Here is a 25,364-nt window from a genome sequence, read left to right as displayed (position 1 = left end):
ATGTGTGCGAGGGCGCAGTGGAAGCAGTCAGTGTTAAGCTTTGGTAGACTGAGGCAGTCGAAATTCAGCTGTGTTAGAGTTAGGCTGAGAATGTTAAGCAGTGTTAGAGTGAGGAAGCTATGGCAATATTAATATTCAAATTTACTGTCTCAATTTATCATTTTGTTCAATCATCATGATTATGAAACTGATTTGTGAAGGAAGAAATCTAATGGAATGTCAGGTAAACAGAAGAATATTACTCTTTTTTCACTATTGCTGCACCATCGAACTAACTTGGTTATTGTATGAAAGTTGTTGGATTTGAGAGACAGGAAAGTGTATTGTTTGCATGTTGAGAAGATCATTAAATTTAAAATCTGCTTTGAGCACTTTTTCTCAATATACAAAAAAACAAAGTGTTGATATTTTTGCGGATATTTCATTTTCTTACCAACATTTCTCTTACAATACTTCTAATGGATCATCCAACCAAGTATGTTCGATAAACTGTTCTATTTTCAATTAACAGAGAACTCATTGTACCTCTCGAGTGTCTCTGTGCAGATGCAGTAATTTGAAACTTTGGAATAGCGGCGTGCAAGACAGAACAGTGCTACAAAGCGTTATCCAGATTTGCGCGGAATATAGGTAAGGACAAAATATTATGATTTTCTTATTTATTCAGTCAGGGTCAACTTATGTTATTCAGAGACAGGTTTTGTGATCAAATTTTGCAAAGGCAATTACTCTAGGTTTCATGTGCAAGTTAATTATTCAGGCAGTTTATACTGTTCAAAATTCTTGCAGTCAGATTGCTAACTTTCACAGTATGATTTACTTCTTACTTTTGCAGCGCAGCTTGGCTTTCACATTACGACAGTTCATTTATTATCAAAGCTCTGGCTTACGGCCAGAAACGGTTGTATGTATATAGTTAACATTCAACATATTTCGATGTAACTTCACTCATCAGAACCTGTAGGGTACTTCCTGGTGATTTAGAATCAGGACATTTCGGAAGAAGCAAGGTTTCACAGTACAAGTAGGGAGGAAAACTCCGAATACTGTCTTTTGTCATTACACAACATTAAAATACCTATAATTTTCAGTGCGACAGAGTCCGCAGCTGCGACGAAGATTTTGAAAGTTTCTTGATGCCTTCAGCTGCCACTCTTCATTTCATCTACGATTGTACAATTAAGTTATACTGCTCCTAGTACTGGGTGATCAAAAAGTCAGTATAAATTTGAAAACTGAATAAATCACGGAATAATATAGATAGAGAGGTACAAATTGACACTCATGCTTGGAATGACATGGGGTTTTATTAGAACCAAAAAATACAAAAGTTCACAAAATGTCCGACAGATGGCTCTTCTTCTGAACAAAATAGCAATAATTTGCATAACGAAGTAAGACAAAAGATGATATTCTTGACAGGAAACGCTCAATATGTCCACCATCATTCCTCAACAATAGCTGTAGTCGAGGAATAATGTCTGTCAGCATCCCTAGAGATGTCGGTCGATCACGATACACTTGCGAATTCAGGTAACCCAAAGCCAATAATCGCACGGACTGAGGTCTGGGGACCTGGAAGGCCAAGAATGACGAAAGTGGCGGTCGAGCACACGATCATCACCAAACGACGCGCGCAAGAGATCTTTCACGCGTCTAGCAATTTTTTCTTGGTTCTAATAAAACCCCATGTCATTCCAAGCATGTGTGTCAATTTTTACCTCTCTATCTACATTATTCCGTGGTTTATTAAGTTTTCAAATTTATACTGATTTTTTGATCACCCGGTATATCTACTTGTTCCTACATCAAAATCAAAAGTGTTACTAATGTATCCAACGTTTTAGATACTTGAAAGTGGCCTAAGGCCGAAATTGTACAATCGTACATGAAAGAGAATGGCAGCTGAAGGCATTAAGAAATCTTTAAAAAAACTTATCGTAGCTGCGGACCCTATCGCATAGAATCACTGTACAGCCAGGCACAGGGTAAAGTACTACAGTTCCAGCGGATCAAAGTAAATATACTGAACGCCATGGCGGCCATCAAGTTTAACAAACAGTGTATATGAGACAATATCACACTGAAATATACCAGGATCAAAATTAGAAACAAATCTAGTGTGGCACAACATAAATAAAACAGTGCCAACGTAACTGGGTGACCAGTGAAGTCCGTGATAAATTTAAATGTAAGAACAATTTAAATGTTAAATTACATGCATCTGATTTAGATCTTGTTATAGTGTCCTATTACCCTTACAAACAAATCCCTTCTTATCAGCAACTGATAAATTTGTAAGGTATATGGGTTCAAACATTCGACTAAGACATAAAAAGAAGAAACATAGGCTCACACAAGAAAAAGATTTAAATACACTCAATGAAAATAAACAGCACATGCAGATTAACTTTAAATTCATCCAGAAGGTTGAAAATCTGACCAACATTAGATTCACTCCCACAGAAATGAACGTACTAAACGAAGGTCTAAAATTTAATACGCAACCACACCACGGAAACAGGATGGTATACAATATTATTGCAAACACTAAAGTAGCGCTTGATATGACCCAGTTGCCACCTTATGAGCAAAACCACATTACTTGTAAATTTACAAAAATAATACGAAACAAATATAAAAGGGAAGGACAGTGTTGTTATACGTCAGATAAATAATAAGCTTCAAAAAATAATGCTGTTAGTGTAAAATCAGGTAAAGGAAATACGTTGATGATTATGTCAGAAGATTACGACAGAAAAGTACTAAAATTTTTAGACAAAAATAATATCAGAATTATCGACCGGGATCCAACCAACAGATTTAATGCAGAAGTAAAGAAAGCACTAAAAAGATGTAACTTCATATTCACAGAAAAAGATAAAAAGATTCCATTGTAATGAATCCAACAACACCATCATTGCGTACCCAGCCCAACATACATAAACAACAAATGCCGATTCGTCCAATTGTTAACATGGCTAATAGTCCAGCATATACTGTCAGTAAAAAGCTAAACATTCTCCTTCAGCAGTATTACATATACAAGAAAGAATACACTACAAAAATTGTTACGATATTGTTAATAAAATTAAGAATATAAAAATACCGCCACTGCCGGTCCCAAGCCCGGGGCCTCATCTCGCAAGTGATGAGGAAGGAGGAGGGGGAGGAGTAACACCTCGTAAAAAAAAAAAAACCTGGGTCCATCTGGCTCCGGATGGTAGCACCCTGTGGGGGCCCCTGCATAGGGTTACATGCGAAGCTCCAAAATCCAGACACGTCTGCGTGGCAGCCACCGGTACTCTGGTCAGCGTCTGTTGGCTCTGTGAGCTCGGCTGTAAGTTAAACTTCTGGAACTCAAAACTCCACTCGAAATTATGTGAGATCCTTCGTGATTTCACCACCAATACCTCAACACAAACCAATAATCATGACAGAACAACGGGAAAGAATCCGTTACCCTGGGCCCCAGTCAGTAAGGCTGGGTAATAGACCTGATCATCGGATTGCAGGGGATCAGGCATGTCATGAAGAGAAGAATCGGAGCCTCTCAAGAACCCTCAAGATGAAGAAAGTATTTTACATGGGAACACTCAACACCAACGCACTACTGAGGCCAGGTAAACTGAAACAATTAACAAACGCCATGGATAAATACAACATCAAAGTTATGGCAATACAGGAAACACGATTTGCAGATGAGAACCACTTTGATTCTGAAAATTACAGAATGTATAAGGGGGAAACCAGACATAACCATCCCAGGAAGAAATCTCAAACTCTTTGGGACTGGTTTTGCAGTACATAAATCGATACTTGACTCCGTAATAGATTTCACCTCAAAATCAGAAAAAAATGTCGTCACTCACGATAAGATCTGGAAACAAAGCCTATACATTAATCAATGCACATGCCCGCACAAACAATTATAACAAGAAGAACCCAGAGATGATAGAGGAATTCTGGGAAGATCTGGAAGAAACTACCAGCAAAATACCCAAGAATCACATAAAAGTGTTACTAGGAGACTTCAATGCCCAGTTAGGCAAGGAAAGAAAATTCCGAGACACGACAGGGAAACACACGGCCCACATGAGAACAAACAAAAATGGAGAGAACTTGATAAACTTCTGTAGAAATTTTGATCTGAAAATCATGTCAACGCAATTCCAGAAACCACACAGAAAACTTGTAACTTGGAAATCCCCCAACCATGCTCTAGGAGAATTTCACGTAGGAATATCCACAAAAAACACCAGAGAAATAATGAACGTAAGAACAAGGAAAGGAGTTTTGGAATCTGATCATCACCTTCTCCAAATTAAAGTAAAATTTATACACAATAGACAAATCAACAGAACCAACAGACCTTTCAGAACAGATCCAGAGTACCTACAAATAAACAAGAAAGAAATAATAGAAGAAATTACGAAAATCAATAGCAACAACTGGACAGAACTGTCAGAAAAAATAAAAGAACTGATAATATTGGGGCAGCCACCGAGAAAAAGGAAGCACCGATGGTGGAACATGACATGCGACAGGGCCATAGAAGACAGAATACAAGCCTGGAAAAAATTTAACAGCCATAAAACACAAGAAAAATGGGAGGACTTCAACAGGATACAGAAAAACACTTCAAAAATAATCCGAAAAGAAAAAAGAGGTTACGAAAACAGCAGGTTGATGGAGATAGAAGAAGACTTCACCAGAAACAACACACGAAATTTTTACAGAGTATTCCGAGAAAATATGACAGGATATCAGCCTCCAAGCTTATGCTTCAAAAGACAAGACGGAACACTGGAGACAAATCCGAAGAAAAACTGTGAAATATTAGCCAGATACTTTGACACGTTACTTAACTGTGATAAACCAAAACAGAGATTACAGTTTACAAAACCAGAACCTAACCGGGACTCCGAACCCCCAACATATGAAGAAATCGTAAAAATAATAAAATCATTGAAAAATAACAGAGCACCAGGTGAAGATGGACTGATTGCAGAAATCTGGAAATCAGACCATGAAAACATTACACCCACAATTGATAGTAAAATCAAAAACATCTGGGAAACAGAAAAGATACCAGAAGAATGGAAGTCAGCCCTAATACACCCCCTCCACAAGAAAGGAGACAAAATAGACGCTAATAACTATAGAGAAATTTCGTTACTGCCGGTGGCATACAAAATTCTATCAAAAGCTCTGTTAAATCGCCTAGAACCTCAGTTAGATCCACAGATAGAGGAATACCAAGGAGGGTTCAGGAAGGGAAGATCATGCAGTGAGCAGATCTGGTGTCTGAGAACATTATTAACAACGAGAAAGTCCAGAAACACCAGAGTAACATTTGTTGATTTCAAGAAGGCTTACGATTCCATAGACAGAGAAACACTTTTTAATACACTAGAAGAAATGAAGGTAGACAATAAGACCAGAAAACTAATTCAGGAAACATTAACAAATACAAAATCAAAAGTGAAGTTCATGGGCGAGATGTCAGAATCTTTCGAAATCAAGAAAGGAGTGAGACAGGGAGATGGCCTGTCACCCATTTTATTTAACGCTGTTTTAGAGAAAATAATGAGGACGTGGGACAAAGGAGTCAATGGGGTAAAGATGGGAGAGAGAGAAATAGAACCATCAACATAAAATGTCTGGCCTTTGCCGATGATATAGCCATCATTACAAATGACAGAAAAGAAGCCAGAGAAGCCCTAGAGATATTGCATGAAATCGCAACCAGAACAGGACTACAAATATCATATGAAAAAACCCAGTACGTGGGCACAAAATCTACAGACAGAAGCCCATTGATAACAAAGTACCGAAAGATAACACAAGTAGAAAGTTTCAAATACCTGGGAGAGATTATACAGAAAACAGGACTGAATTCAACAGCCAATGAAGAAAGGGTTACAAAACTACAAAAAGCATACAGACTTACATGCAACCATTACAATAAAAGAAATATTTCCGTCAATGCCAAATTAAGACATTACAAAACAGCAGTCTTACCTGAGGCCTTGTATGCCTCAGAAACAACAGTAATCAGAGGAAGAACTAAAATCAAGGAAATGGAAAAGCAAGAGAGGAAAATTCTGAGAAAGATCTATGGGCCAGTTCAGAGACAGGGGATCTGGATAAAGAGACCAACAGAGGAATTGTACAAACAGGCAGAGACAATTACAGACAATATCAGAAAAAGAAGGGCAAAATTCTATGGGCACATTCATAGGATGAATGAGGCTGACCAAGAAGATTTTTAACATAGTGGTGACGAATAAGGTGAAAACTAACTGGGTAAAGGAAACCATGGAAGACCTCAAAAATTTAAACATCTCCACAGAATAAATATCAAACAGAGGAAAATACAGAGAAAAAATCAACAAACAGAAATTCGAAGAAACACCAAAAGAGAAGAAATCAGGAAAGAAGTGGACAGAAGAGAGGAAGAAGAAACACAGTGAATTTATGAGAGGTTTTTGGGAAGAGAAAAGAAAGAGACAGAAAAAAGTGCCATGAATTTGAAATGTACCAATTTATGTACCATATTGTCATTGTGAATATTGATTGTGTTTTAACGCTCTCCTTAATGGGGAATTAACGATAATAATAATAATAAAAATACGAGAAAATGGAATACTTTTATCACTCGATATATCTAACATTCCCACAAATATTCCAGTAACAGAAACTTTAGAAACCATTAAAAACAACTTTCCCAAATATAAGACAATCACTCCAGGTGAAATTTGTGAAATAATAGAACTTCTACAATTAATCAATCCCTACAGTTATTTCTCATTTCAGAATAAAATTTATCTCCTGGAAGATGGGATAGCAGTGGGCTCATGTTTAGCAGGTATGTCGGCTGGTATTGTCGCTAACACTTTAAAAGAAAAATTTTTTAACAAGCTCACTCAATCAGCCAAAACAATTCGTCTATTACTATAGATATGTCGATGACATCTTAATCCTGTTCGATGGCACAATAAATGAGTGCAACGTCATGCATTCGCGGTTCAGCAATTTGCATCCAAAAATTAATTTCACTATGGAAAGAGAAAAAAGTAAGAGTGTAAACTTTCTGGATTTAAAAATTTCAAACGAAAAATCTGAACACATATTCGATATCTTTTGTGAACCAATGGCAACAGACAAATATCCACAACCAAACATGCCACCCGAGAGCACACAAGCTCGCATATTTTCATTCTATGTTGCATAGACTAAACAACTTACCACTGAAAAAAGAAAAAAAATTGAGAAAGAACTAGATTTTCTCCGAAATGGTTATCCTAAAAACTTGACACGTTATTCAAAAAGAAAACCAATCAAACACATGCTAATCCCTAGGATGAAATAACTTTAACTAGAGACAAAAACGAACCACAGAACAATAAAGTTCTTGTATGACCATATTATTTCCGACAAAATTTCTCGATGTTTCAAAAATACAAAATTATACACCAGTTACAGAATCACTAACAATCTACAACGATTATTGAGACACATACCACGTCAATCAGAACCGTTTTCACAATCAGGAATCTACAAAATTAACTGTGAAGAAAGCCCAAAATTGTATATTGGGCAAAAAAGAAGAAAAGTTAGAACACACGACAATAAGCGACAATAACCAATTCACATTTGCTGCATACTTAAAAGACACCAGCCACAAAATACCTAATACAAATGGACCACTTCAGATATTACATAAATTACAGAAAGGATGTAATGGAAGAAATTGAAATTTATATCCATCTAAAAGATCAGTCAAACAGAATTTTAAATGAGAAAAAAAACCGCGAAATGGGAAACTCCTAGACAACTTTCTACCAGTTCTACGGCGAAGCATTATAGAACCACAGAACGTAAAATTATCGCTACACTCGTTAATAAAAATATGACTGTAATGCGAACATTACGCAACCATAAAGCAGTTTTTACTCGACTCTCGTAGTTCTCAATCCTATTTCATTAGAGTATTATGACAGATTTCATATATAAAAGCTTTGTACCAACTATTCAAACATAACGTGCTCCCACAGTGAAAAACCAATATTTACAAGTTATTTTAAAGAAATTACATACAGTCTTATTCACACCAATGATTAACGATAATTAAATATAACTGAACACAGAAGCATATGCAGGTTAACAAATTTCTGTAAAATACGTGGGCCTGATATATAAGAGCTTTGCAACAACTGCTCGAACGTAACGTGCCCCTAAAGTAACGTGAACATCTCGAATCTATTTTATGACCATAACATGGTGTCATATGAGCAACGACGCACATGGCATTATTTACTACTAAAAAATCATCCATAAAGTAAGTTACAATGCGCCTAGTATATCTACAGGTATGACTTGTTCCTACATCAAAATCAGAAGTGTCACTAATGTATCCTATGAATGATCCTACCGTTTTAGATGCTTGAAAATGGCCTGAGGCCGAAATTGTACAATCGTACATGAAATAAAGAGAATGGCTGCTGAAGGCATAAAGAAATCTTTTAAAAAATATCTCGTGTAGCCGTTACAAGTTACATTGCATTCATCATCCGCCAAATACATAATAGAATAATATTTAAATCTTCCCTCTCTACATACGTAAATTGAAGTCTCCTGCGCGCTTCTCTTTGTATGTCTGGACTAGCCTCAGGATCTACTGTATACATTTTGATACGTCCTTGGAATTCCCGGGAAAAATATCTTGCCAGTATCGATACCGATACCATGAAAAAAACACTCAGGATTCTCGAGTGCCAGAATGGGCGAACTATCTAGGCGCACTGGATGCTTATTTAAGTTTGTAGGGAACCCTCAGTGCTCGAGTCCTAGTAGCACTTGGCCAAATCTTTATTTAAAATCTGAGACTGGCTGCTGAAGGATCACATTCATGTAGCCTCTCATTTTTTGCTTATTGGTCAAAAGTTAGATGCGGTACCCCAGAAATTCTTCTCCCTTTCCAACATCTTCTAATGCTATAGTATTAGGTCGCTGAGGTGTCAAAAATCATGAGATACGTAATAATATCGTGTCGGACCTCCTGCTGAATGGCGTAGTGCAGCAATTCGACGTGCTGAGGACTCACAAGTTTCGTGCAGAAATATTGTGTCATGCTGCCTCTATAGCCGTCTATAATTGTGAAAGTGTTGTCTATGCAAGATTTTGTGCACGAACTGACCTCTCGATTGCGTCCCATGTCGGGCGATCTGGGTGGCCATATCATTCGCTCGAAATGTCCAGAATGTTCTTCAAATCAGTCACGAACGATTGTGGCATGGTGACATAGAGCACCACCATCCATAAAAATTCCATCGTTGATTCGGAACATGAAGTCCATAAATGGCTACAAATGGTCTCCAAGTAGCCGAATATAACTGTTTCCAGTCAATGATCGGTTGAGATGAACCAGAGGACCGACTCCATTCCATATAAACACAGCCCACAACATTGTGGAGCCACAACCAGCTTGTACCTTGTTGACAACTTGGATGCTTGGCTTCGTGGGGTCTACGATACACTGGAACGCTACCATCAGCCCTTACCAACTGAAATCGGGACTCATCTGGCCAGATCACGGTTCTCCAGTCGTCTATGGTGAAACCGATATGGTCACGAGCCCAGAAGAGGCTCTACAGGCGATGTCGTGGTGTTAGCAAAGGCACTCTTCCAGAATGAGATTTTCACTCTGCAGCGGAGTGTGCGCTGATATGGAACTTCCTGGCAGATTAAAACTGTGTGCCGGACCGAGACTCGAACTCGGGACCTTTGCCTTTCGCGGGCAAGTGCTCTACCAACTGAGCTACCCAAGCACGACTCACGCACCGTCCTCACAGCTTTACTTCTGCCAGTACCTCGTCTCCTACCTTCCGAACTTTACAGAAGCTCGCCGGCCGAAGTGGCCGTGCGGTTAAAGGCGCTGCAGTCTGGAACCGCAAGACCGCTACGGTCGCTGGTTCGAATCCTGCCTCGGGCATGGATGTTTGTGATGTCCTTAGGTTAGTTAGGTTTAACTAGTTCTAAGTTCTAGGGGACTAATGACCTCAGCAGTTGAGTCCCATAGTGCTCAGAGCCATTTGAACCATTTTACAGAAGCTCTCTTGTGCAGGACTTCGAGTCTTGGTCTGGCACATAGTTTTAATCTGCCAGGAAGTTTCATATCAGCACACACTCCGCTGCAGAGTGAAAATCTCATTCTGGAAACATCCCCCAGGCTGTCACTAAGCCATGTCTCTCTAATATCCTTTCTTTCAGGAGCGCTAGTTCTGCAAGGTGCGCAGGAGAGCTTCTGTAAAGTTTGGAAGGTAGGGGACGAGGTACTGGCAGCTGTGAGGACGGGCGTGAGTCGTGCTTGAGTAGCTCAGTTGGTAGAGCACTTGCCCGCGAAAGGCAAAGGTCCCGAGTTCGGTCCCGGTCCCGCACACAGTTTTAATGTGCCAGGAAGTTTCAAAGGCACTCTTGTCGGTCGTCTGCTGCCATAGTCCATTAACACCAAATTTCGCCGCATTTCACGAATACGTTCTTCGTACGTCTCACATTAATTTTTGTGTTCATTTCAGGCAATGTTGCTTGTCTGTTAGCTCTGACAACTCCACGCAAGCGCCGCCACTCTCGATCGTTGTCAGCGACTGCTTGTCCGTGGTGAGAGGTAATGCCTGAAATTTGGTACTCTCGGCATACTCGCCACACTGTGGATCTCGGAATACTGCATTCCCTAACAATTTTCGTAATTTAATGTTCCATGCGTCTAGTTCTAACTACCATTCTGCATTCAGTCTGGTAATTTCCGTCGTGCGGCCATAATCACGTCGGAAACGTTTTCACATGAATGACAAGAGTACAGATGACGGCTCCGCCGTTGCACTGCCGTTTTATACCTTCTGTATGCGAAACTACCGACATCTGTATATGTGCATATCGCTATGTCATTACTTTTGTCACCTCAGTATACCATGCAGCCTAAAATCATGAAACGAAGATGCACATGAAACTGGACTCTGATTCGTGAACTCGGGTATCCTAATGCAAACATCTACCTACTGCTCTAACTGGGTCTCGTATCTGTACAATACTGAATAAAGAAGCTTGTCCTACATGTCACCACAGTGTTGCCAAGTGGCCTCTCTCTTAGTCCCATTTTCTTCTGAAAATATGCACGGGAAGAAATTAGACTAGAGAGAGTTTTGTTCTGTTAATACGCAAGGAAATGCGCTATGAGGATCAGGAGCGAGACTTTTGTTTCACGCTACACTCTTATATTGCGCAACAGTATTGTACAGTAAAACTTCTGAATACCAGACATCTATCTGGAAAATAAAAATGTTCACTTTTAAACAGTACCTGCTATCCAGAAAGGATACAAATACAGCATACAGTACAGTATGTACAGTGTACTGTGAATAGAAATGTACAGTTCTATGTATATTGTATAAGTAAATTACGAGGTGCTTTGATAAATCTAGTAAATTTCTACGAAAGAAGTGAATATTTTCTTGCGCCTTTACGTTTGGTAAGCTTGATTATTTCAAGGACCGTATAAAGAATTTTACAATTAACAACAAACAGTTCATTGTTGACAGCCGTTTAAAATGGTCAGCGTGTTAATTGCAGTTGAAAATGAGAAAACCGAGTTTCGGGCTGTTATTAAACATTTTCTACATCTACGTTTATACTCCGCAAGCTACCCAACGGTGTGTTGCGGAGAGCACTTTACGTGCCATTGTCATTACCTCCCTTTCCTATTCCAGTCGCGTATGGTTCGACGGAAGAACGACTGTCTGAAAGCCTCCGTGCGCGCTCTAATCTCTCTAATTTTACATTCGTGATCTCCTCGGGAGGTGTAAGTAGGGGGAAGCAATATATTCGATACCTCATCCAGAAACGCACCCTCTCGGAACCTGGACAGCAAGCTACACCGCGATGCAGAGCGCCTCTCTTGCAGCGTCTTCCACTTGAGTTTGCTAAACATCTCCGTAACGCTATCACGCTTAACAAATAACCCTGTGACGAAACGCGCCGCTCTTCTTTGGATCTTCTCTATCTCCTCCGTCAACCCGAGCTGGTACGGATCCCACACTGATGAGCAATACTCAAGTATAGGTCGAACGAGTGTTTTGTAGGCCACCTCCTTTGTTGATGGACTACATTTTCTAAGGACTCTCCCAATGAATCTCTACCTGGTACCCGCCTTACCAACAATTAATTTTATATGATCATTCCACTTCAAATCGTTCCGCACGCATAATCCCAGATATTTTACAGAAGTAACTGCTACCAGTGTTTGTTCCGCTATCATATAATCATACAATAAAGGATCTCATACAATAATACAGAATTGGATGACGTTCATGCGGCCTGCGCACCGTGACTGAAGACCATTTACTTTTGGATTAATGAATTTAGACGTGTTCGGAAAAGTAGCGAAGACGAAGCGCACTCCGACATTGCAGTTGAGGCCACCGCAAAAGAAACAATTCACAAAATCCATGATGCAGTAATGCAAGACCACCGAATAAAAATTCGTGAAATTTCTGAGACTGTAGGCATATCAACTGACCGTGTGCGTAATATCCTGCGCGGAGAATTGGCTATGAAAAAATTGTGTGCGTGGATGGATGCCGGGATTGCTCACACCCGATCAAAAGTGTACCCTGTACAACATTTCAACACAGTGCCTGACGATCTCTGATAGTAATTTACAGGACTTTTTGCGCTGCTCTGTGACTGTTGATGAAACCTCAATCCATGGTTACACACCAAAGTCAAAACAGCAGCCAAAACAATGGACAAAGACAAGGAGCCAAGGAACATTTTTTCAGCTGGTGACTGACGGCCCCTGTTTCTCTTTACTTTTTGATTCTGAAGAAATAGTTCTCATGGATTATTTGGAAAAAGACAGAACAGTAGGTGGATCCTATTATGCTTCATTGTTAGATCGTCTGAAACTTGCGTTGGCTGAAAAAAGACTAAGGTCGGTATGCGGAAAAATGCTCTTTCACTAGGACAATGCACCATCCCACACATCAGCGATAAAAATGGCGAAAGTGCATAATTTAGGCTTTGAAATGCTTCCTCATCCACCCTGTTCACCAGACTTAGCCCCAAGCGATTCTTCCCTAACTTGAAGCCGGCCAGAGTGGCCGTGCGGTTCTGGGCGCTGCAGTCTGGAGCCGAGCCACCGCTACGGTCGCAGGTTCGAATCCTGCCTCGGGCATGGATATGTGTGATGCCCTTAGGTTGGTTAGGTTTAATCAGTTCTATGTTCTAGGCGACTGATGACCTCAGAAGTCAAGTCGCATAGTGCTCAGAGCCATTTGAACCATTTTTAAGACCTAACTTGAAACTCTGGCTTGCTGGGAAGAACTTTTCATCAAACGTGAAATCAATAGTGGTAGTCAGCGAGTATTTTGCAATATTTGAAAGAAACTGTTTTTCTAATGGGATGAAAAAGTTGGAGCATCGCTGAACCGCGTGTATGTCATACGTCGGGGAGTAAGGTGAGTTGATTTCGAAACAAACAATTTTTCTTCCTTTTTTACTAGACTTATCGAACCACCCTCGTAGTCAAGATTTCTCTTTGTTTAAGTACAAATCCGCGAAGAACGGAGGTCATACGTAATTGCACATCCGCACTGAAAATACTGGATTCATATTATAGGATAACAGTGCTGTGATTGTGCAATAAATACATATAGTGAATGGATGATATAGACGCTAAAGGGCAGTAAGGATGCCACTTTTCATAATCTTTTTTGCAGAGTGTAACTATCGTAATTATAGAGGTTGTCGTAAGTGTAGCTCGCCAGTTCTATATCTTACGGCAATGACATGTGTGAGGAACGCAAATTAGCAGCGTCTTTGGTATGTTTGGTTTAAATGGCTCTGAGCACTATGGGACTTAACATCTGTGGTCATCAGTCCCCTAGAAGTTAGAACTACTTAAACCTAACTAACCTAAGGACATCACACACATCCATGCCCGAGGCAGGATTCGAACCTGCGACCGTAGCAGTCGCGCGGTTCCGGACTGCGCGCCTAGAACCGCTAGACCACCGCGGCCGGCTATGGTATGTTTAATGTACTGTGCATCGCCAATGTTAAAGTGGGATTGCTGCGTGACTTTCGTACAACACTGTTTATATTTTGCACAAAGTCTGAAATTTGAACGTTATCTGGTGACTTCAAAAACTAACACTTTATTATGGCAGGCCGACTAACTTTTAATTAATGGTGCACTACAGAGAGACACGGACACGTGACACTACTTTTAAACATAGTCACCATTAACAACGATCGGAACCGGTGCCGGCCACGGAATCATTCCAGAACCGCTGCTAGACCGTCCGCATCGTTAGAAAGTCCCTCGAGGTGTCCTTTCAGCTAAATAAAAGATGGAAATCGTATGGTGCATAACCTGGACTTTTCGATCAGTGTAAGAAATGGCGCCGTTGGACTTCTTTACTCTCAACTGGAAAGTGCTCCAATACTTAACTGCTCGTGTTTCTGTCACCAGACAAGCGTCATATGGAAGACGTAGGTTTGCTGTTCTAGCGTTCCTCCTTGAGTTTTACATATATTGTGGTTAGATCAAGGTATCACGGAACAATGATTCTGGTTGTTCGGCGACGCATTTAGTTTTATTTTGCTAATGCACCTAATGGTTAAAGCTGTAAGTACAAAGTTTCTTCCTTTGTGGTATAGGTATGAGTAATAACATGAGTCAACAGCCGTTTTGTACATGGAGTCTGATGTAGGAATTAATTTGTATTTTGGTACGTATAAGTATGTAGAATCCGAATCAACCTTTCAAAATATTCTAGCACTGCACCATAAACAAGAAAATTGATGGAAGGTGGAACCTTTCATTCCAAACTCACAAATATCGCCTTAGCTGCTGGTCCTCTTTCAGAACAAATGTGAACAGCTGTTTGGGCAACAGGATAGATGATAACTATGTTTCTGTCACAAATGACCTGTCCGAGTATGCAAGAACATGATGTGCATTATCCCGCTTAAAATTCACATGTTACATTCCTACCTCAATTTCTCTCCGGTAAATTTGGGAACCGTAACCGATGAATAGTGTGAACACTTTCACCTAGACGACTGTACGATAGAACGCAGTTACCGAGCTCACTTTGACACTTCGATGATGGGCGACTACTGCTGGGGGTATTGTTAAGGAGAATGATCAAGAATATCGCTGTCACATTTTCCGAATAACAGAGAAGGTAAAACTTGTAAGAGTGTTGTGAACTAATTTATACCTCCTATTGGCATCATATTCAGTATTAATGGACTCTAAAAGTCAATATATGTATTTATTGTTTGTTTTAATTCTGTCAATGTTACTGTTTTTGATTCTGCTGTGTACCTAGGAAGTGTGACGTTACTGAGAAAAGTTGATTTTATCGGTGAGTTCAGCACCCCAGACATTACACAATTACATTTACAAACCGGATGCAGAAAAAAAGTATTAATTTGTTGGTTAGTGTGACAGGTCACCAATAGAAGAAAAATAAATCCTGCAAGAGTAATGATAGCTAATATTACTATGAATTAGCAGTGACCTCAACATAGTGCCTTGAGTTATGGTATGATTTAACCCCTAAGCACACGTATAGGGTAAAATATACCCTGCCGTAGTTTTGTTGTTAGATAAATTGCACAACTATGACCTTCAACATAATTGTCAACCAATTGTCCCTCCTTGTAAGAATGTGTAAGTTCCCAAGTTTCTCGCATTACCTTGTTGAGTAAAGGTGTGTTTTGTATTGCCTGGGTAGTAAATACCACGCTCATGTGATAACGGCCCGCATCTCATGGTCGTGCGGTAGCGTTCTCGCTTCCCACGCCCGGGTTCCCGGGTTCGATTCCCGGCGGGGTCAGGGATTTTCTCTGCCTCGTGATGGCTGGGTGTTGTGTGCTGTCCTTAGGTTAGTTAGGCTTAAGTAGTTCTAAGTTATAGGGGACTTATGACCACAGCAGTTGAGTCCCATAGTGCTCAGAGCCATTTGAACCATGTGATAACGTGCCCACTGAACTTTAGGAATAAACTGCAGATTCGAACAGGATAAAGACATGGCATTCTCTGTAGAACATTGTGCAAACAATATGAGATAAATAATGAGTCTGAAAGCGACGATGACCACATTTCAGAGAATTGTCTTAATACACATACTGAGTAAGAGGCTGCAACATCTCAAGCAAGATATAAGGGAATAATCTGCACCACCGTCACTTATAAAATCTGCTGTGAGGTGTCTTACTGAAGTCGGAGAGGCAAGACAGAAGAAAGCTAAATTTTCTTCTGGGGGATATAAGATGTCACCCTGGAAAAAGGACCAGAAAACCGAAACGTCTTGCAAGACCTGCTCTAGTTTAAAATGTAAGGTACATTAATTTTCATTTTGTGAAAAATATATCAGCAAAGATTCTGATTATATAAAAGACACTCTCTAGAATACACTGTCTTGTGAGATTTATTCTTGGTCATAATGAGAAGAGAGTGTTTACACCTTAAAGATTATTAACTACAGCTTTAAAATACTCTAAAGTTGTGTTTATACACGTGCAATCCTATTACCTAAGTAGTTTCGTGAAAATATGTGTTTTTAGTTCGGGTAAGAAATATTACACGCGATAGTAACGTAATAAAAATTAGCGCTTTTGCACACAGTCAATCGGGATAACTCTACCACTTTTTCTATTTTTTGAAAATTTTAGACACACTGTAAGTTACACATCACAACAGATATTCTATCATTTAAAGCTATAGTTACTGAGTGTTTGGGAAAGTGAAAATGTATACTAACGATGTCCTATTAGAGTAAAATTTCTGTTTTAATACTGGTAAAAAGTCAAACCATCATTTAGGGTAACTTTAGACCCGTCTTAAAAAACGTATTTCTTCTATATCTAATGCTTCAGGTAAATTTAGATCGTACCAGAAAGAAAGTAGATGTTAACAATAAGTAAAAACGAACACAGTTAATTCAGTAGTGGGGTATACTTTGAAATATCAAGATCTTTGCGTACATCAGGCATTTTTCGATATAAATCAGTCTCCAGAAGCTCTCTTCACACCCAACATAATCCCAAGCTTAAGGGCTTGTGAGAAGGTGGGAAGACGACTGAAATACCGAATAGAAACCACAAGATAATAAAACTATTACTTTTAGCATAAAATAATGCACGTAGGTGGAGCAGCAGTGATTTGAAGCAAAGGTAGTAACTGATACGAAGACACCTTGACTGGGAAAAATTTACACTGATTGAATGTAGGGCTTAAACGCCCTCTTAATAATATAAGTGTTATTTTATTCCGTATATATTGCAGTGGTGAAGCGCCCTTACCTTAATCTTTTCGACTCTCCTGGCCATTCCCACGACGGTAAGTCCATGCTTCAGCAGCGCCTGCGCTATGGCAGCACCGATGCCCGCACTGGCGCCAGTAACCAGTGCGACGCGTCCCTTGTATTTCTCGATGCTCATCACTGTGTCAACTGGCGTACTGGCGCTTCTGCGAGGTTAGCCGGAGTCCGCAGAGACTGCGGAAAGTCGTGCCAGTACTCGCGGTTTATTCTTATAGTCCTGACCTTGCGAGTGTATTACGTCACACGTGAAGGCCACTGGTCAGTTTATCTCGGGAACTACGCGTAGCCGGCTCAACTTCAGGCACTTGCGTATACGCATGAACAGGCTTTGCGCCGTAGATAGTCCTGCGTCAGGCGAAGTTCTTTGCCTATGGAGTTCTATATTAGTTTCAGTGAGGACCTTAAATTAATTATTTCACATATTATCGTTTTTTTTATTGCAAAAGATAGTATAACGCTGTTTGATAAGTAATAGACTCTGTTTACCGCGGTTATAGCGATTGATCTCTGTGCACTTCACTTTATTTTCAGTTGGCTATTAATAACATTTTCCGTTCTGATGGTTCTGTCGCTACTAATAATAAATCTGTAAACCCGTCGTATCTATCTGTCTTTGAACACGCTGCATGGGGGCTTAATTATACAAATATGAAATGCAAATATTTTTTAATTATTATTTTTTTTTTTTTTTAGTAGCTGTAAGTCCGATTACGAAGTCTCGTAAACGATTGGCTCTGACTAGTTTTAGTACGCAATCTGATTGCATAGAATAACAACAAAGAATGAAAGAAAATTTCCGTTAACACAATTAATTAATTAAGTCCCCAGCAACTATAAAACGTACGAAACCAAAGCACAAGTGTAACTGTTCTGTGTGTGGAAGTGTGATTCAACGTACACATCTGGCACGGTTCTTCTTCAATAAGACAAGAAATTTTGAACACCATTTATACTGAAGCAATTAAAAAAAGTAAAAATACTATGAGTAAGGAACCCAGAATTACACTCTAATACAGGAACACAAGCCAGATGCTTTGTTGACTGAACCTGTAATGATGCATTATTTAAGACATTGAAATAATAAAAAAAGGGATTTTTTTTACCTTCATAGATATTGACGAAAAGCACTCTGATCATTACAATATCTCCATTCGAACAACATCTGCTGTCTAGCCCATCAAACGACTGCATAAAACATGGAACAAGCACTCCCTACTACAACATCTCAACACCGACTCACTACTACTACTTCTCAACAAGCACTGACTACTGCCACATCTCGACAAGCACTGCCAGTGGAGGCGGCGGAATAAAACTCTTTGGCGCAATCTCTGGCGCTGTGGCTCCACCCAGCAATGTTGAACAGGTGCAGACACCAACAAGTGACATCTTTCAGTAGAAGCAGTTCCATTAGTGACACCCAGTAATGTTGACAGGTGCAGACAGCAACAAGTGACATCATTTCAGTAGAAGCAGTCCATCAGTGGCACCCAGCAATGTTGAACAGGTGCAGACACCAACATGTGACATCATTTCAGTAGAAGCAGTCTATCAGTGGCACCCAGCAATGTTGAACAGGTGCAGAGACCAACAAGTGACATTTCAGTAGAAGCAGTTCCATCAGTGGCACCCAGCAATGTTGAGCAGGTGCAGACACCAACAAGTGACATCGTCTCAGTAGAAGCAGTCCATCAGTGGCACCCAGCAATGTTAAACAGGTGCAGACAGCAAGAAGTATCATCATTTCAGTAGAAATAGTTCTATCAGTGGCACCCAGCAATGTTGAGCAGGTGCAGACAGCAACAAGTAACATCATTCAGTAGAAGCAGTTCCATTAGTGGCACCCAGCAATGTTGAGCACGTGCAGACAGCAACAAGTAACATTATTTCAGTAGAATCAGTTCCATCAGTGGCACCCAGCAATTTTGAATAGGTGCAGACAGCAACAAGTGACATCATTCAGCAGAAACAGTTCCATTGGTGGCACCCAGCAATGTTGAGTAGGTGCAGACACCACAAGTGACTTCATTTCAGTAGAATCAGTTCCACCAGTGGCACCCAGCAATGTTGAGCAGGTGCAGACACCAACAAGTGACATCATTCAGTAGAAGCAGTCCATTAGTGGCACCAAGCAATGTTGAACAAGTGCAGACACCAACAAGTGACATTATTTCAGTAGAAACAGTTCCATCTGTGGCACCCAGTAATGTTGAACAGGTGCAGACACCAATAAGTGACTTCATTTCAGTAGAAACAGTTCCATCTGTGGCACCCAGTAATGTTGAACAAGTGCAGACACCAACAGGTGACATCTTTTCAGTAGAAGCAGTTCATCAGTGGCACCCAGCATTGTTGAACAGGTGCAGACACCAACAAGTGACATAATCTCAGTAGAAGCAGTCCATCAGTGGCACCCAGCAATGTTGAGCAAGTGCAGACACCAACAGGTGACATCTTTTCAGTAGAAGCAGTCCATCAGTGGCACCCAGCATTGTTGAACAGGTGCAGACACCAACAAGTGACATTATCTCAGTAGAAGCAGTCCGTCAGTGGCACCCAGCAATGTTGAGCAGGTGCAGACAGCAACAAGTGACATCATTTCAGTAGAAGCAGTCCATCAGTGGCACCCAGCAATGTTGAACAGGTGCAGACAGCAGTCCATAATATTCACTATCACTAATCACACTGTTCATCAGAGTTTATCAGCAGAAATTAAACATGTCCTAGTGGCACCAATCATGTAGAAAAAGTGCAAGTAACAGTCCATAATATTCACTATCACTAATCACACAGTTCGTCAGCAGAAATTAAACATTTCCAAGTGGCACCCAGCAATGTTGAACAGGTGCAAGCACGAACAAAAGTTTCAATGCACAAACAATTGCTTTTACAAAATTATTCTCAATGCTCTTACACTAAACATACAAATTATAATAAACACACAAATGATATCAGATAATTGTCATATTAACTGTTACAGATACACAAATAACAGTAAACCTATAATATTTATAGGTGTCAGTGCAAGCCACAACAAACAAGTAAAATAATATTTAGGAGATAGGTCGGTACCAATTATCTGGGATTAGGAAAGGAAAACACACAAAACACACTCACTCATCTTTCATCCACATTAAGTACTACTGTGTAATTGAATAGTGTTAACTGTGTAAATGTAACTCTGTCCAAGATTTGATGTTCGACATGTGTATCAAGTAGGAGTGGCAGCAATGTATAACAGTCAATAATAGTTAGTCAACGTCATAGTCATCATGTCAAGACCAATGACTGCCAAGCCAAATCAAATGTACGGTTGCTGGACAACTGTCAGTGAGCAAAGATATGCAAATGCTTCCTCTCTCAAAAAAAAGTATGTACTGCTTAGTGGTTTAACAAAGTGTGGGTGTAGACAATCTTTCTTCCACTTGAGTGTTCTAGTCTGCCATCTTCATCCTCCTTGTTCCATATAAACCAACAAAAAAAAAAAAAAAATACTCCTCACTTACTTTACCTCTTATCCACCAAAACTCCAATAATCATCAACTTCACACAACCTCAATACCTCAATAATACCTCTTCAATACGTCGATACATATAAACCTTAGCATTAATATCATTTACCTTACCTCTTGTCCACCAAAACTCCAATAATCATCAACTTCACACAACCTCAGTACCTCAATAATACCTCTTCAATTCGTCGACACACATAAACCTTATCGCCAATATAATTTCACTTCCATAACAACTTTTTCCTCTAGTCAGTCTCCTCGAACAAGTACAGGTAAAATTCTAGTGTAAACTTCAATTCATCATCCCATACAATCCGAAGACACAATGTCCACACACAACCTCTGTGTAATCCATCTGACCCAAATCTTCTACTCATTATGAATCATAAAATGCATTTTGGTTACCTTGTCCATCATTAAATAAAAGAAATGCATACATGACCTCTAACAACCTTTAGTCCGAAGAACTTTCAGTAAGTAAGTACGATTACGAAGTGTGAAAGATCACATAAGACTTTGAGCGAATAAATCGTAATATTTCACAGTGCGTACACTACTTCAAGAATCATGGCAAATCAGAAACATACATGTGGAGTATTTCTTGTGTCAAGTGTCACTTGCTATTTCAATTGCTCACGAAGAATGCAGTGTAATAACTGTCAATGGTCTAACCCTAGTGTTGGTATGTCATGTCGTTAGCTTCCTTCCTATTAGCATAAATTTATACAGCTTCCATAAAACCTCCAGCTCATGTGACCTCTATGAAGTTTCTTGTGCTAATGTCGTTCGTCGAATTATAGCAGTTCATTTTCTTATCTTAAAAATATAAGGCACTGAGCGTAAGCAAAACATGCAATAGCTAGTAAATATACCAGTAGAGAACAGAATGTCAACAAGTGGATGCAGCACAAATCCTACAACGAGGCTCTGCCAAGCAAACAATATATAATTAATACCATAGTGTGACCTAAACTCTATGTTCGTACACAGTATATCAGCATTTCTATATAACAAATTAAAGAGTAGTTATGACAACAAACAAAAATGTATAAATATGCAATCCATACGCAAAGCAGCAAATATGTATTTTACGTAATAAACATGTCATTAGCATCGTATCAGCATAAGCAAATAAATGTTCATATGTAATCTTAATAAGTAAACATGAAGGTGCAAGCAGATAAATCACAAAGTATAACTTACATACATAACCACAGTCAGCACAATTAATCAGGTGACAATTATAATTTAAATAAATAGGCACAGCAGGCACATAATAAAAAAAATATGACGTCAGTGAAAAAGCATAGCAGCCAAGCGATGCATAATATACATAAGTAACAACCCTGTTCATTAATCAATCATTGTCAAAATCAGTTAACACAAAGTATAAATCACGTAATCGCGAGCAGAAAATTACGTCTAAAGTACGTACCTAAGTGGAAATATGTTACCTGAAAAATAAACTCAATTAATAGTTACCTTTTAAGTTTATTACTTTTTTCTTCGAAATTACATTCTTCCTGAAATTTTCTCGATAGCAAGTCCTCTTAACGTCGGACACACACCGAATTTACCTGAAGTTCTTAAATATTTTATACAACCGTATCCTGAAAAATACTGAACGTTAATAACATAATTTATCAAGCCACTATAGCTTTATACTGAATTTATGCGGAATTACATTGTGTATTTGTTTACGGCTGTCAGTGCATTCGCACTGAGCGCTCGATCAGCTGTAGGCTCTTGACGTAGGAAGCAATTGTTTGCGGTCAACGACTGCCTTGTGCGGCGCGCAGACTTGACGGTTGCTTTGTGTATGTGCCGCCGCCAAAACACAGCGCGGTATCCTTGTATTCTCTGCATGTTTACATGTAGCTGTTAGTTTCCCAAAAGTATGTCATTCCACAAAAATTTTAACGTTCGATATATGATGTATTCCCTTAGAGCGCCGAGATTTAAGAGTTTCTACTTCGACAGTGTTATCATGAATAATTTTGCGAACTCTATATGGACCGTTATAAAGCAGAAAAAATTTGCGACATAAGCCTTTTCCTTTGTGAGACAAACGATGAGACTTAATTAACACCTTCTGATCAACTGACAAGATTTTTAAACGACCAGGATGTTTAGCTGATTTCTCTCTTCTAGCAGCCGCAGATGCAATATTTTGGAGAGCGAGGTTGACAACTTCAGAATGCCGCAGTTTCCGTGAAGGCGGAAAAGGAACGATTTCAGAAATGCGATTTGTCGGTGCTTTGTTTTTTAATATCAGTATCTGCGGTAAAGAAGTTGAATCATTAGGGAGTTCATTCAGAATGTTTTGAAAAATATGAAGGTACTGATCCCATGTTTTGTGATTCTGATGACAATAAAGTCGACACAATTTATTGATTTCCTTCATCCATCTCTCTGAAGCGTTAGATTGAGGGTGAAAAAGTGAAATGAAAATTGGTTTAATCTTACGACGCCGTAGAGTACGTAGCCAAATTTTAGAGCGAAACTGTGATCCATTATCTGATATAACCTTATCAACATGACCCACTTCTTTAAGAAAATGTTTGATGAAAGCATTAGATACTGAACGAGCTGTTGCTTTGCGTAAAGGTGTAAAACACACATATTTTGATGTCAGTTCCACTGCTACGAAAATGTACGCAAAACCATTAGTAGAACGAACCACTAGACCGAACAAATCGACTGCAGCCATATCCTTTAATTTCGCTGGAATGATAGGAAACAACGGTGCTCTGTGAGAAATAGTTGGCGGCCTAGCCTTTTGACATAATTTGCATTTGGCAAGAACAGATCGAATACGTTTTTCCATATTACTGAAGTAGCAATTTTCCCGTAATTTATGGAAGCATTTCCTGGGACCAAAGTGCGCATAACTGGAATGTGTGTACCAAATCAATTTATTAACCCACTCATCAGGAATACAAACTAACCAAACAGAGTTGTCGACCGATTTTCGTTTAAAAAGAATATCATTGCGAAGTAAATAATACTGTCTAATCGCTACGCTTTCCTTTTTCCTCCACTTCTCCTTAATGTCCTTCCAGATTGGATCCTTATTTTGCTCCTTAGCGATGTCCTGGAGCGAAGACGAAATAAAATTCTCAAACGCAACACCTTGAATATACATCAAACAATAATTGTTTCCTTTGCTATCCTCTTCAGCACTTTGTTTCAAACCCATAGGTGCACGTGATAAAGCATCAGCAATAATATTTGAAGAACCCAGTATGTAAACAAGACTAAAGTCAAATTCCTGTAGATACAGAGCCCATCGTGACGATCTGCCATGAGTTAATTTTGTTGACATAAGAAATTCCAGAGCTCGATGATCGGTGTAAACCTTAGTATGTCTGCCGTACAAAAATATGCGAAATTTTGTGAAACCCATACAACAGCCAAAGCTTCAAGTTCCGCAATCGAACAATTCTTTTCTGATTTAGAGAGAACACGACTTCCAAATGCAATAGTCTTCTGTACTACAACGCCGTTTTCTTCTATCTCTTGAAATAAATGAGCACCTAGGCCTTTGTATGATGAGTCCGTCGCCAAACAAAAATCTTTAGATAAATCCGGATGTGAAGGAAGTGGAGCAGCAACTAAAGCATCACGAAGTTGTTCAAATTCTGACTGAGCTTCCTCATCCCAACACCAATTAGATTTCTTTCCAGATAGTTCACATAAACGAGGTGTGGTCAAATTGTCCAATCTAACAAAGCGTCTAAGAAAATTACAGACACCAAGGAAACTACGAACGTCACGTTTTGTGGTAGGAACAGCATAATTACGAATAGCGTCTAGTTTTTCTGGATCAGGAAGAATACCTTCTGTAGAAATAATATGACCAAGAAATTTCACCTGAGAACGACCAAATTCAGATTTTTCCAAGTTCACTGTAATGCCAACTCTTGCAAAAATACGTAATAATGAATCCAAAATTTTGTTGTGCTCACTCCAAGAATGTTTAGCAATAAGAATATCGTCAACATATGAAGTAATATTGTCACGAAGATAAACAGGTAAAATTTCGTTTAAACTACGAATGAATGCTGCTGAAGATACAGTAAGTCCAAACGGTAATTTCCGAAACTGGTAACAGTTACCAAAGGCTAAAAAGGAAGTGTATTTTCTACAATCAGGGTGGAGTTCTATTTGCCAAAAACTTGCGCGCATATCAATCGCGGATAAAACTTTAATTCCATGGAAATGTTGAAGAAGTTCATCTAAATTTTGTGGACGGTCAGTTTCAGGAATGATGATTTATTTATCTGTCTGGAATCCAGAACCAAACGAATTGACCCATCCTTTTTAAGAACGACATGTAATGGGCTGGTATAAGGACTGACTGCTGGCTCAATAATGCCTTGATCTAACATGTATTGAAGTTCACTCTTAACCTTGTCTCTGTAATAGCGTACGTTTTCCCCCGATATGGTGTGTG

The 25,364-nt window shown here is 39.4% G+C and overlaps 1 protein-coding gene across 2 annotated transcripts in view; it reads right to left on the bottom strand.

Moving 5' to 3' along the window:
* The window catches only part of LOC126456809 (dehydrogenase/reductase SDR family member 11-like), a 434,906-nt gene that overhangs the window by 103,205 nt on the left and 306,337 nt on the right, over positions 1 to 25,364 (bottom strand). Inside the window, exon 1 of one of the 2 annotated variants that reach the window (XM_050092602.1) lies at positions 17,377 to 17,579. The exons of the other annotated variant lie outside the window; for it this stretch is intronic. Within the exon in view, the coding sequence (XP_049948559.1) occupies positions 17,377 to 17,514 (138 nt within the window). The 5' untranslated portion in view covers positions 17,515 to 17,579. Of the gene's footprint in view, positions 1 to 17,376; positions 17,580 to 25,364 lie in introns of those variants that run through there. 2 annotated transcript variants of the gene reach the window in all.

The sequence above is a fragment of the Schistocerca serialis genome, chromosome 2 (genome assembly GCF_023864345.2).
Source record: "Schistocerca serialis cubense isolate TAMUIC-IGC-003099 chromosome 2, iqSchSeri2.2, whole genome shotgun sequence".
In the NCBI taxonomy this organism is placed as follows: Eukaryota; Metazoa; Arthropoda; class Insecta; order Orthoptera; family Acrididae; genus Schistocerca; species Schistocerca serialis.
This window is presented reverse-complemented; position numbering and strand designations above follow the sequence as displayed.